The sequence below is a fragment of the Galeopterus variegatus genome, unplaced genomic scaffold (assembly GCF_000696425.1).
Source record: "Galeopterus variegatus unplaced genomic scaffold, G_variegatus-3.0.2 Scaffold3715, whole genome shotgun sequence".
NCBI classification, from domain to species: Eukaryota; Metazoa; Chordata; class Mammalia; order Dermoptera; family Cynocephalidae; genus Galeopterus; species Galeopterus variegatus.
The window spans coordinates 91,399-106,010 of record NW_007729826.1 but is presented as its reverse complement, the minus strand read 5'-3'; the positions used below and the strand labels follow the sequence as shown (position 1 = coordinate 106,010).

At 35.6% G+C, this 14,612-nt stretch overlaps 1 protein-coding gene across 2 annotated transcripts in view; it reads left to right on the top strand.

Annotated features, from left to right (window-relative positions):
- XPO1 (exportin 1) overlaps positions 1-14,612 on the top strand; it is a 46,880-nt gene that overhangs the window by 1,329 nt on the left and 30,939 nt on the right. For both annotated transcript variants that reach the window (XM_008585790.1, XM_008585788.1), the window contains 3 exons: positions 3,259-3,390; positions 8,724-8,825; positions 12,419-12,491. In XM_008585790.1, the coding sequence (XP_008584012.1) occupies positions 3,265-3,390; positions 8,724-8,825; positions 12,419-12,491 (301 nt within the window). In that variant the 5' untranslated portion in view covers positions 3,259-3,264. The remainder of the gene's footprint in view (positions 1-3,258; positions 3,391-8,723; positions 8,826-12,418; positions 12,492-14,612) is intronic.

The window sequence follows — 14,612 nt, the reverse complement described above, 5'->3', positions numbered from 1 at the left end:
GAGCCCGGGAGGCGGCGGCGGGCGGGCTGGGGGCGCGCCGGGCCCACAGCGGAGCCTGAGATTGAATGGAGCCGCTTCTGCCGCTGGGGGATGGAGGCGGGGAGGCGGCCGCGGGAGGGGAGCGCTTGCTGGGTCATTCGTGTGTGCGGGTGGCGGCGGAGAAAGGCGAGGAGCGTGGTAGTGAAGCGGGGCCCGCGCAGGGTGGAAGGGCATCCCCGGCCCGTGGGGCGAGGGAGAGGTTGGGGTGATCTCAGGAGCATCTTTGTAAATTATTAGGAGTGGAAGTTTCCAGAAATATTTAGTGCAGCAGCATTGAAACGTCCGCCTGTATCACGTGGCCCCCTCGGTGGAGAGCTTGGGGTGGGGGAGGGAGGGGCTGCCGAGTCCCTGCTCCTCCTGCGAGGAAACTCTAAAGCTTTCTGGTTTTTCGCAGAGTAGGATCAGAAGTAGGAAAGATAAGTTAATTTTTCAGGGCTTTGCAAATGGGGTTTCGTGTTGTAGTTTGTTTTCGGGGGCTTGAGTGTGTTGAGTTGGTCGAACCATGTACTGCTGGCATTGTACTGTGGATGATGCCCTGATTCTCCTTCATTCCAATGTCTCTTGAGTTTGGGGTAGGTGGGAGGAAGTGGTGTAGTAGAGGAAGCGTTAAATACTTGCCTAGCCAGACCTCCTGTGTTCACGCAGAGGCCATGCTGCATAGAGAATGGGGCGGTGAACTTAAGGCGCCTGGTCTAAATGCCTCCTCCGAGTATGGGCGGGGTGAGTGCGTGCTCCAGTGTGCTATAGTTAGAAGTGCTGCAAATCGGTTGGGGTGGGAAGCGAGGGAGGGCGGGCCCTAGTGAGGTGTGTTTCTACTGAATGAAGCAGGCGATTGCCCCCACTTCTAAGTAGCAGTCTTTCGCCTTGTAGCGACTTGTTTTTTCACCTAGTCTGCAGTTATCATTAAGCAACGGTTATGATTTTGGGGGTTTTGGATGGAAGGTGGCATTGTGTAGCATTCAGTTTGAAGTGGCAGAGAAGGTATTTTGGTAGTCACTTGTAGAGTCACAACATTGCTGGATAATTCCTACTATATGCTATCCAGTAAGTGGATTTTAGGATAGAGGTGCCCAACCAGAAAAGAAAGCGTTTGCGGTTACACCTCTGTTTGGCTGTTTGCTCTCTGATTGTATATCTTAAGCGTGTGGGACACTGCTGTTAGTGGAAAGAATGTTTTGGAAGCTGCTTGATTTGGGGGCACTTAAATGTGCTTGGCAATTGACCACAAAGCTGTCGTTTTTCGAAGATACGGCAAACATTCTAAGGATGGCAAACTACTCTATTTAAACGTTTGTCTTCAAAACCTGATTTTTCACATGAACCTAGCTTGGAGAACTCTGAAAGGACGATGTACTTGAAAGTGAAACTTTTTACAGTCATTTCATTAATCTTTGTTTGTTTGTTTGTTTTGGCTATAAATTATGACTGGAGTAAACAGGAGAAAAGTTGGTTCAATTTTTAACCAGAAAAAAAAAGTCGCAAACTTTTGATCTTGGTGCTTTGTGGACATTGCTTTTAATCCTCAATTTTTTAAGTTTGTTCTGATCTTTTAAATTTTTGTGGCACTTGGAGGAAAATTTACATTTGTGGAGTGTATTTCCTGTCTTATATTAGTTTTTAGGTCTAAATTTTTTTTGACGTGTGACAGGTATTTCGCTGTTTAAAAAATAGAAAACACGTTTGTCCAATACCTGTTTTAAAGAATTCTGAAGTCTCATCAGTTTTAATTGTCAAATAATAAACCAGAAGACTTCAGGGGAATAAAAAATCCTTGAACTCTTAATATCTTGATTTTTATATTATATGTTTTTACTTGTCTAAACGAGGTGAATCATCCTTTGGACTTATAATTTGTTGTACCGACGTCATATAAAATATTTGCATTAAAATCAAAATTGCTGCCATCATTATTAGGAACATCATTAAACTCTTGTAAAATAGCCAATAAATAATGCCTTTTCTCGTATCAGACTAGTTTGTCTAAACATAATGTAATCATATTAACCACTCATTTCCTGATCCTGGAAGGTTTCTAAGTGGGGGAGAAGTGGAGTTGACCATCTGACCTTGTTATTTCTAAATACACTTTACCAGGGGTTTCATGGATGGCTCTCAGGAAATTGTATACAAAATTGTGACTTTTTAAAATTGGGTAGAGCTATTGTGTTCCTTTGATTCTAAGGCATCTTGACCCCCAAAAGGTCAAGGACTACTGATTTAACCAGTCAGATTTGAATGGCTGGCAATGGCTTTGAAGAAAAAGCAGAGGAAAGATTTTTATGATTCTGGGCAACAAAAATGTGGATGTGTGCCAGCTTCTCAGAGTAGAATCCTCTTAAAAGGATAGCATTGCATATGAACCAGTAGGTTTTAGCCAGTACATTTATTCGAGGCGAAGTAGCTCCTTTCTCTGTTGTGATCGAATTTGTTTGTATTCAGAAATTGGCAGGCTTTAACAGCCTTTACCTTGCCAATGAATACCTGGAAATTTTTAAAAATCTTGTTTGGCACATTGCCATAAAGTTTTTTTTTTTTCTAGACCATATATTTAAGGAATGTGTATGCTCATAAGTGTAATTTTAATCTCCAAATTCCTTGAGAATTGAAAGAAACGAATTTGAATGGATTGAATGTGGAAACTAAGTTCTTCAGAGTTTGGGGGATTGGTACCAAGATTTGTTAGACTTGTGGGTCCTGCTAATCACTGCTATATAAAATAGGCACTCTCATATCCACATTTAATTTTTAACATCATCCTGTCTATAGCATATCTTAACTAAGATAATGTGAAGTGAGCTTTTGCTAAGCTATCTAGAAGACCCTACTTAGGGAGAAAACCCACACCCACTTGAACTTAATCTGAGCTTAAAAATTTGGAATGACTTTGAACTCTATCGGTTTTTAGGGCCACAAAATCCTACTGGTTAATTTAAAAAGTAGGTTAGTGTACTTTATAAATGTTAGTAGAATAGTAAAATTTTTCTGGGATCTGAAAACAAAAGTTGGATAGGCCCTAACAACTAATGTACTTATGGAATAACTAAGTAATATCACCTTTTGCTATTTGCTTTTACTATTTCTTACTGTTTTGTAATGATTTGGTGAAGTCTCTAAGGTACTCATTAAAATATTGCTAAGAACATGGTTGAAGTGAAATAGGAGAAAGTTTTTGATATCAAAACTTCATAGGCAGCTTCATTTTTTTTTCTTTATTTTCAGTAATCTATGCCAGCAATTATGACAATGTTAGCAGACCATGCAGCTCGTCAGCTGCTCGATTTCAGCCAAAAACTGGATATCAACCTTTTAGACAATGTGGTGAATTGCTTATACCATGGAGAAGGAGCCCAGGTAAAGTAGCTGACCAAAACTTTATAACATCATTACAGTGAAAAAAACGTCATTGGGTTTAGAATAAAATTTTATATTATCACCTTTTAAAAAGGTATTCCATAGTTTGTATGAATTTGGAATTACATATTAGCTGTAATGAGAGTTAGTCTAGAGAAAGGAATTCTATTATGTTTGACATAGTTAGAGTGGGATGTTTCGGAATATTTTTATACTTGTTCTGTCCTTAACTTCTTAAATATTTACTCTGATAAAAGGCACCAATGTAATAAATGCTTTGTGGATACTAAAGATTGTACCTTTATATATATTTAACATGTTTGGAATTAATATGATTCTTCTGTTTTTAAAACATTTAAATTAGAGAAATACTTTAGATATGTTTTAAAGATTCAGTAATAACGAGTATTTTTGTTTTTTTAATTTTGTACAGTTGTAAAAGTGGTACTGTTATATAGAAAATTATCTTAATTATTAGGTTTTTGAGTTTTTTAATACACCAAATTAAAAGGTGGGCGTGACAGGAATGTGTGTAAATTTTAAAATTGTACTTGTATATGTCACAAGAAACTGGGCAATCTTGAGTCTTCACTCTGTAGAGCTAAACAAAGTTTTGCATGAGTAAAAATTTCTGTAGTTGGATCAAAAATCTTTTAAGATGAGATGACAAACATAGTATGGTTTTGTTGCCAAAACATTAGATTCCTGATTAGATAATGTTTCCCTAGTAGATATGAAATTATTTATAGTGTCAAGATAATTTATATTTGCATAGTTAAAAAAATCCTTAGTGCTGTCATACTTTCTAGAAACCCAAAAGGTGGATATGGTAGTATCTTTTATAGATAGTCCAAAAAGCATGATGTATAAATAGTAAGCATGCATAAATATTTCCATTCCCTTTTGAAATCCAGCAATACTGTTTAAAAGGAAAAATGGCCGTGGAAGTTCTAACAGAAAATATTACTCTGCAGTAATTCTTGTTAGTCCAGGTTTATACTCCTAGGGGCTTTTATTATCAGTAAGTATGTTCTTACCTCCAAAAGTATTCCTGAAAAAGTTATTCTGTTGTTATTTATTATACATGTCATGTAGTTGTTTCCTTGTGCTGTACATTCAGCATGGAGCTTTAAGATTTATTTTTTCTAACAGGGATGCATGAAAAGCAGCTAGCTCCTTTAGTAGAAGTATGAAAGTAAGGTTGAAAAGTATGAAGTAAGGTTGGGTTCAACTTTTAGTATATTATCGGAAGCGTAGGTTTATAGCCATAAGGAAGAAGAACATTTAATTTTTTCACATTGATTGAGCTACTAATACTGTTTAATCTTTGTTGTTTTTAACCTAATTCACAACATCTTAAAGTATGATGAATAAACCAACATAGCCAGTGTTCTTCTAGGCTTGTAACTGAGAAATTAGTGATTATTTTTATCATCAATAATGTAATACTGCTTTTAATAATGTTTCCCAGTATTAAGAGATTTAATCATTTGGTTTGTTTTAAATTTGACTTGTTAATAAAAAATAAATTTGGAAAAATGTTTCTTTCTTTCTTTTTTTTTGAAGATGACCGGTAAGGGGATCTTAACCCTTGACTTGGTGTTGTCAGCACCACGCTCTCCCAAGTGAGCTAACCGGCCATCCCTGTATGGGATCCGAACCCATGGCTTTGGTGTTATCAGCACCTCACTCTCCCGAATGAGCCACAGGCCAGCCCTGAAAAAGTGTTTCTAAATATTTTTATTTATAAGGGCAATAGGTTAATTTTCCCAAATGTAAAGGATTTTATGTTCAGTTATATCTCATGTGACAAATCAGTTGCATAAAAATAATCAGTAAGCTGATATTTGTTATATTGTACATAGTAAACTGAAGTTTAGAGCTTAAAGCCAGTTAACGAACTTTTTTTGGTCTCTAAAAGTTATGACTTTAAATATTTAGTTCAGTCTACTTTCTATCTGTCCACCTCCTTAGGAGTCTTATTTCAAAGGAAAAGGACTAGAGTGTTGTAGTAGAAAAATGTTTTTAGTGTTAGATGTCTTAATCTGATTCCAGGAAGTTCTCTAGTCATTGCTCTAGAGTCCCATGTACAGATGTTACCTATCTTGCAAGAGATTGGAGGGTTATTGTCAGGTTTGTAAAACACATATTACAGTGCCTGATGCACAGAATGCACTCTGTATAAAGGGTACATTTAGAAGTATAATAAAAGGGATTTAACGTGTGGTATAAACTCATTGTTTCAAAATACGGTATGGTTTCTTAAATTGGGGGGGGGGTTGAGGTGTGGCTTGTTTTTTGTTTTTTTGGCTAATTTCATGAAGTATGTGCTAATAGCAAATAAAATTTATTATGCTAATTAAACTTTTAAAGTCAACTGTAGGAAGTCTACTTTTGAAAAAAAGGGTACATAACTTTGGAGGGAAGAAATTATTAGAAGGGTGGTTTTTAATCTGTAGACAAAACTTTTGCCTAGATGGGTGGTATAGTTGGATATTTAGCACTGCAACATTAGGACTACCTTCTGTTATAAGCATTTTTCTATATTTAGCCAAGTAAGACAGCCAGGCGAAAAAAAGATGAGGAACAGTTGGATGTTTTCTCCAATATTGTGTTCTGTTAAGTATCTTGAACTCTTTAATCTATTGCTTAGCAACTAAAATGCTTTCACTATTCAGTTAGTAGCACAGGGAGATTCTAGATTTTCTCTTTCGTTTCCCTTTGCGTCTTTTTTATTTTTTTCTCTTAAACCCCCACTGGGGTTTTTATGTTAATAAAATATATGTAAGGATGGTGGGATTAGTACAAAATAAAGAAGACATCAGGATGCAAATACTAGAAGTAATTTCAGAGAGTAAAATTAAAACTAACAGGAAAGAACATGGTTTATGCAGAGATCGAATGAATGGTGATAGTGGGGAAAGTATTCACTTATGTGTACAATGCTCATCACTTCAAAAGATCTGACACTTGATCAAGTAACTTTTTTTTTTTTTTTTTTTTTTTTTTTAAAGATGACCGGTAAGGGGATCTTAACCCTTGACTTGGTGTTGTCAGCACCACGCTCACCCAGTGAGCTAACCGGCCATCCCTATATGGGATCCGAACCCGTGGCCTTGGTGTTATCAGCACCGCACTCTCCCGAGTGAGCCACGGGCCAGCCCTCAAGTAACTTTTACTTGGCATGAATCTTTCATATATCTTACCCTCTTGATATTTGTTACTATTTTTACGTGCAAGTTCCCATCTCTTAGTAAGATGTAGATATCTAGTTAGATATTCTCAGGGAGAGGATTAAAACACTGCTAAAATGTGCTTTGGCCCCAGATAACTCACGTCATTATTCTTTCTGCCTTTTGTCATTTCTCCTGTGTAACAGTTATACCTCCTTAGAACTGTCAGCCCTTAATGAAATCAAATTTTTCAGAAGTGTATAATTGTATTTTTAAAGCTTGCACTTTAACTCCTAACCTCTCACCACAAACCTTCATGGTGGAATGCAAGCAATTGTGATTTTCTTTTCATGTTTTGCAGTGGTTCTAGTGGTTTTCAGGGTAGAGAACCCCAATGTAAGTTACTGAGTATGTATCACTAAAAATTTCTAAACAATAAGCAGTGTGTGTTGCTGGTTTATTAATAGGATAATCATGAATGTGATGCTGTATTTGCTACCTGTGGAAAAGATCATTGCTCCCATCAAAGCCACAATAAGCATATGATTGTTTTAAGCTGGAGTAAAAGCCAAACTTAAAGTTATGAGGCACCTGTTAGTAATGATAATAATAACCTTCCTGTCCCCCACCCCCACCCCCCCCCTTTTTTTAAAAGATGACCAGTAAGGGGATCTTAACCCTTGACTTGGTGTTGTCAGCACCACACTCTCCCGATTGAGCCAACCAGCCATTCCTACATAGTAACCCTTGACTTGGTGTTGTCAGCACCACACTCTCCCGATTGAGCCAACCAGCCATTCCTACATAGTGATCCAAACCTGTGGCGTTGGTGTTATCAGCACCATACACTCCCATGGGCGGGCCTGTTCCTGTCCCCTTTTTTTGATGCTTTCTTGTTTATAAGCTCTTGATGAAGTAAACTAGCCTCTAAGAGAAGAATATAATTGACAAATTTAAAAACCATCAAACTTTACTTTTTGCTTACAACTTTTGATAGAAACAAGGGTCCAATTCAGCTACAAAACAACCTGAAAATGAAAAAGATTAAGCTGTTGCTTCTTCATAAAAAATTGCCAATATAATTAAAAGCCTTTGGCAAAATATATTCATACCATATGAAAAACTTATAATGGATTAAAATGAAGAAACTGGATGCATAATGTCAGCCTAGCTGTATCTTAAATGGGAACAGCAAATTGCAGAGGAAATTCTATAACGTACTATTAATATGAAATTTAGTAATCGCACCACTATTGTTTATGAAATTCATACACGTGCCATGAAAGCATGGACAGGAAAAGATACACCAAATTCATTAAAGTGATTATCTCTTAAAGAAGGAACAAAGGAAGGAAATGGCACTGGGGAAAGTTTACATAGATGACTTCCATAAGTTTTAGGTTTTTTGTGTTTAAAAAAATAACTGTTGCAAGTACAACAAAATGTTAACATTTGTTAATTCTAGATGATGGATACATAAGTTTAATATTATTTCTGGGCTTGCATTTTAAAAATATGAAAACAAAAAAAAGTTTCCAAAATAAGCCAAGATTTAATATATAAAATTAGTGGAATTTCAGAATGGAAAGAGAGTGTGGTTACAATAAATTTAAGAGACCTTTTGAAAAAGGTTTTATATATATCTATAGGTATTTGGGATTTGTAGTCTAACTTAGACCTAGTGTTCATCGGTCTTCCTATGAAATGTATTTTTATACATAAAGTTAGAGATGTGTTGGTAACTCTTGTACAGTGAAGAATACCACTACATAATTTATATAAGTAGATGCAATTTTGTATTTGTTGTTTTTTGTTTAATTGTAAGTGCTGAAAACATGTTTGCTTCATAGTAAATCTTTGTTAGCATTGGTTGAATTTAAGTTCAGTTTTGAGAATACCAAGTAAACCATATGTGTCAAAAACAAAAAATGGCTGTTTTGTTTCAAAGAAAATAAAACATTCCCATTTTTAATTAAAGTTGAGGAGTGATACTTACACATTTTTATTAATTTCTTCAAGGGCTAGTTATTTCCTGAATGTTTCCTAAAGTTGATAGAATCACTGTCCTCTTAGGATTTGTGTTTTGCTTGATACTTTTCATTTTAATGAATGATTCAAAAGAACAATTTAGCTTAAAATTCTTTTTGTATAATATTTTAGCAAAGAATGGCTCAAGAAGTACTGACACATTTAAAGGAGCATCCTGATGCATGGACAAGAGTCGACACAATTTTGGAATTTTCACAGAATATGAATACGAAAGTAAGCAAGGGGTGGTTTTAAAATCCATTATTTCTTCTTTTTCTTCCAGTCATAAACTTTGAGGAAGGTATCTCATTTTTAGTATTAGCGTATGTTATCTCAAATCATTTTATATTGTTAACTTATTTCAAAATTTAGTTTTATACATAGAATTAATTCTTGCAAATAGTCCTAAGAATCGTGAGTGAAGTTTTGTAATCGGGACTAGAATGCAAGGTGGCTTTTTTTGTTCTTTTGTTTTGTTTTGTTTTTTCTTTTAATATGTATACAGGGCTAAGTAGCATAAATCCTGAATGTTATTCAGAGATGAAACATAACAGTGGAATTATTTGGGCAAGTAATCATTATAACACAGGTTAGGCACCTCCAACACCAAGTTGTATGGACAGCTCACAATGCTACTCCATGGTACCAGTGCTTTTAATGGGACAGAACTCAGCTTTTATTTGCAATTGAAAATGTTATGATTTGGGTCCTTTTTTTTTTTTTTTTCCTTTTAAGTTTGAACAGAAGGGTTGATCAAAATGTGTTTTGACTGTTTTAGGCTTGATGATTCACGCTTCTCTTTAAACTGCCTGAAAGTAATAAAATAAAATACCATGGCATTCTGTTTAATGCACAAAAGGTTTCCACTTGATATACATTGTGTTAAAACAGAAAATAGCCATGTTTTCATCTGTTTCTGCAATCAGACTGTCTTAATTAACAGCTTTAAAATATTAATTAGTTTTGACATCTTGTAAATTTTAGGGCAAAATTACAGTCCAGAACTTCCTCAAAGTGCTAACCTTAAGTAACATAACAGTGTTTGCCTGTTTGCTTGCCTGGTAAATTTTGCTTTTTATACTGACAGACATTACTAATGTTTAAGTTGATTTATCAACAGTATTTTTAAAAACTCAAATTTGTCTTGTGAAAAATGAGATGATTAGAGGAACAGAAAGAAAGCAACAGGTAAAGAATTCTTCAATTTACATAAATTACAAATGATTTGGTGCTAAATTTATGCACTATGACATTTGGCTTTTATGCAATCATTTTTTTTTTCTTTAAAGATGTTAACACTACCTGATATTAATCATAATGTTCCATTATGTTGATTGCTTGTAATAGGAAGAAAAGGGGTGTCTTCCTGTGCAACTGACACAGCTAGGCTTTGACGGCAGGCCTCCACAAGGTCTACCCTTTTGATTCCCTTTAACTGAATTCTGTTCATCAATTGTTTTTGTTTCATGGGCGGTGGGAGGGGAAAGGGGGATTCAATGCATAAAATAAGTATTTCTAAGGGCTCAGTAGAAATTTCTACCATAGGGATCATTTCATGCATTTATTTTTTCATTTAGTCTTTGCTGTTATCTGTCCCTCATCTTCATAACTCAGCAGTGGATTTCTCAAGTTCTGAGATGTAAAGCAAAAGTATTTTTTAGACTGTCTGGATTATTTGTGGATATTTCCAAAGTAGTCATTTATCATTGGCTTTCAGATTTGGCTGTCACTTCAGATTTTTGAACCAAAATACTTATTTTCAAGGGAATGTGAATTCTCTCAGGTTTTTCTGCAGTCTTCATGTTTAGGAGAGGTTGGGTTTTAGGATATTATGATGACGGATATACATGTTCTTTTGATGTAACCTGTGCAAAGCTTTTTATTGGGCTCCCTGCCTCAGCCCCCTTGGCAGAGAGATGAAATATGAATTTGTATCTTCAGCAAGCTTATGCTACCTTTTTACAGTTGAAGAAAGGAATAAATAGGTATCTTAGATAACAGTATCAAGCAGTAAGGAAGAGGTAAATAAATGAATGTAAAAATAAAGGAAGGGGGAAATATCTTTCAATTAGTATAAACAAAATTTTTTATATAAGGTTATTTAAGATTATTTCTAACTGATATATTTATGGTGGGTTTTGTTAGTGTTTTAAAGGTCTTTTTAATTGGTTGCATTATTAGCAGGAGGATACATTCTGTATAGTAAACAGTGCATTTCTTTGACTTACTTAATCTTTTGGCAATCTGATTTTGTATCTATAAAATTAAAGAATATCTTTAGGGTAGTATGTTTTTAAAAGCCACTTAGAATATCAGTTAGTCATAATGGCCAGATAGCTCAGTTGGTTAGAGCATGGTGTTACAACACCAAGGCCAAGGGTTCAGGTCCCCCTACTGGCCAGCCACCAAAAAAAAAATTTTTTTTTTAAATCAGAAATTTAACATCTTTTGCTTTATTTACATTTTTCTGAGACCTGGACCTACAGAGAGGTACATTTTAAAAAATGAACAGGATAGAAAGCTTCACTATTTACTGCTGATTATGAATCATTTTAATGGCATCAAATTTGTAATTTTAGAATTTTGCTTTGGCCTTGTTTTTATTTTGAAAGTCTTTAAGGAATGTTCTGCAAATGTAGGATTTGAGTTGAAATGACGAAACTTTCAAGTATGAAATGTTAAAATAAAAGAAACAGCAAAAACATTCACTGTTTGAGCACAATGTAGTTTGGGACAGTCTATATTGTGCTTTGGATAAAATGAGCATTCACATGATCCCTTTGGTTGAAATACTAATGCTCCTATTTTATTGTGTAATGACTAACCATTTTAAAGATGAACTCTTATTCTCAGCCAAAACTTGCAATCTGAGGTTATATATCTATGTACGAATGAGTTTACCTTTCAGGTATTGTAGCTGATTCTTCCCTAATTCTGTGAGTTGAAACGTACCACAACATTTTTGCCCCTTTTCTTCCTTCTGCCCTATCCACACTAATTGGTCATATTAATACTTTCAGGTAGTAACTCCTGGAACATTATAAATTGTTATAAACGTTGACTATTTAGAGTGAGTAATCAGCAGGAGGGACAAAATGGTTTGAAAGTGGTATCTCTGTTTTTTAACTTCATTACACTTTTAGTTATGAGTTTTATATTAGGAAGGAATACCTGAAAGGTAGATACAGATTGCAACATGCATTTGTGTATTATTTTGACTGTGCACAAAAGTTTATCTTTAAATTAGTAGAAATAGCAACTATAAGGGTGGGGTTAAAATTTAAAATAAACCCATGGGTTGTCTTGCTGCTCCTTAAGTAACACACCAGTGATGCTTGTAAACACTTTCTATAGCAAGTATCTGTGACATTACTTTAATATTTGGCTAAAAGCTTACAACTCCTGGAGGATGGTAGGAAGCTTGATAGCATCCAAGCTGCTAAATTCTTAGGAGCCTGGTCGTGTTAAAGTACGTGAGCCTATGAGCAGTCATTTATGCTGTGAATTCATATCTGGCTGCTACTTTTCCTTCTACGGATAAGCCCATTTGGCTGCTAGAGGGCTTTTTATTTGGTTCTTCCTCCTGGTGTGAGCATGTATAAACAGCAGGACGTTACATAGAGTAGTAAACAGTAAAATGAGGAAAATGCATGAAAACTCAGTATTTGGGTGAATAGATCCTTGTTTAATATGTGTAATTAAACTTTGGTAGCATAATGTTTTTGAAACTTTAGACGTAAATGTGTGAATGTCTGTCCATTTGTGAATCCTGAGAGTTGCTGGTCCTATAGCAACATATTCACATGCTTCTATTCTCCAATTTTCAGTATTATGGACTACAAATTTTGGAAAATGTGATAAAAACAAGGTGGAAGATTCTTCCAAGGAACCAGTGTGAAGGTAGGAAAATATTTTTTTAATTATAAATTCAGAATTTTATTCCTGGCATTTTTATTATTAGTTGAGTATTTCCAGGGGGGATGTATTGAATGTTTAATAGTTTATTTTGCTGTAACAGAGATTACTGTTTTCATCATGTCTCAAGGCAGGTTCTGTTTATATTGGGGGTTGGGAGGAGGTAGGTTATCTTTTTGGGGCAAAGAGGAAACCAGACCACTCAACTTTTACAATAAATATTGTGGTTAAAAATATGTATTAATTCATAGTTAATCTGGAATATATCTGACTGAAGTAAAGGAGATTTGAATATGTGCTTTTATACATTATTTTAAGTTCACCATACAGTACTGACAGTGATAAGTATTATAACACATGGAGTAATATGTAAGGTAAACAAGGCAAAGGAAAGATCAGGTACTAAGAATCACAAGGCTTTTTACCTTTTGCAATTCTGGGGATACCTTATGAGAGGTTAACTTGTAAAATAGGGACCGAGATCAGAAAATGAAGGTGGTGATACCTGCTGTTAATATTTAACTTTTCTGTCCTATCTTTTGAAAAGAGAGCGTAGGTTAGTCTCTTGGAATTCTTTGATGCAGTTATTTCCAGTTATGACATACTGCCTTTTTTACCTACATTATAGCCCTTGTTTATCTCTGAAAAATATAAATGGAAGTCTGGACTTTATAAAAATGGGGGATATGCTAGTTCTTGTGGCAATGTCATTTAAAATATATCCCCTTTCTTTGATTATTGATGTTTTTTTTGTTTGTTTGGTGGCTGGCTGGTATGGGGATCCGAACCCGTGACCTTGGTGTTATAAGGCTGTGCTCTAACCAACTGAGTAAACCGGCCAGCCCTGATTATTGATCGTTAAGGTGCTAGCCCTTCACTTCCCTTTTCTTGTCATGTTTTTGGATGACATACAGACATAGTAGATCTAGGATAGTGACCTGGATCTACTCAGCTAGTTTGACAAGCCTTGACATCTTTTTAGCGCATTTAGAGGTGAATGAGACAGAACTTTTAGTGGCAGTATCCTTAATACATCATAACCATAGATTAAGAATAATAGCACAGGAGGAAATTGTGTCTCCTGAAAGAGGTTACTGTTTCTTTAAATGTTTTATGGTTTGAAACCGTCTTAGGTCATGTTGAAACCATTTTTAGATCATGTTCTATGACCTGAGAAGTTAATAAGTACAGTTTGACTGTGTGGCTCGAATAGATCCTTTATACTTTATCTTAACTCTTCAGGGATCTTTGGGATCATCTTTCGTTGTTCCTTTACTACTACTTTTTTTTTATACATACGTGTTCCTTTACTATTATTTAGCTTGATTTAACTTTGCTGTGGTATACCATACCAAGAAAAACGTTTTTTACTTCTGTATAATTGTACCGTAGTCTAATTTAAGTCCCTCTTTTGATTTTAAATACTTGGTTCTCTGCTTCATATGACATATCACATAGGATTGTACTAGGTGATCTTCCAAGACCTTTTCCAACTTTAAAACTTACATGATTATACTAGCGTATCAATGTCATGGTTGTATTTGTCAGCAAAAAAAAAAGAGGCTAGAGGCCTCCATGAGGATTTCATAATTCTTGCTTTCTACATTAATGGGAGTGTAGTATGTTTTGTTTTTTGTTATGAAGTCATAGTTCCCATATATTGACATGTCAGTATCAAATGTAACATTCTGTGGTATGCAAGACTTTTTTTTTTTTTTTACTGACCGGTAACGGGATCGCAACCCTTGGTGTCTATATTGACATGTCAGTATCAAATGTAACATTCTGTGGTATGCAAGACTTTTTTTTTTTTTTACTGACCGGTAACGGGATCGCAACCCTCGGTGTCGCACCCACACTGCGCTCAGCCAGTGAGTGGGAACCGGTCTCCACATGGGATCCGAACCCTCGGCGGAAGCGCCGCAGCGCTCCCAAGCGGCGCACTCTCCAGTGTGCCACCAGGCCGGCCCATGCAAGACTTTTTTAAAAAATCTATTTGCAAGAACTGGAGGGGGGGAAGGGGGGCAATTTTTCAGCATGACTTAGGGAACTCTTTTTTTTTTTTTTTTTTTAAAGATGACCGGTAAGGGGATCTCAACCCTTGGC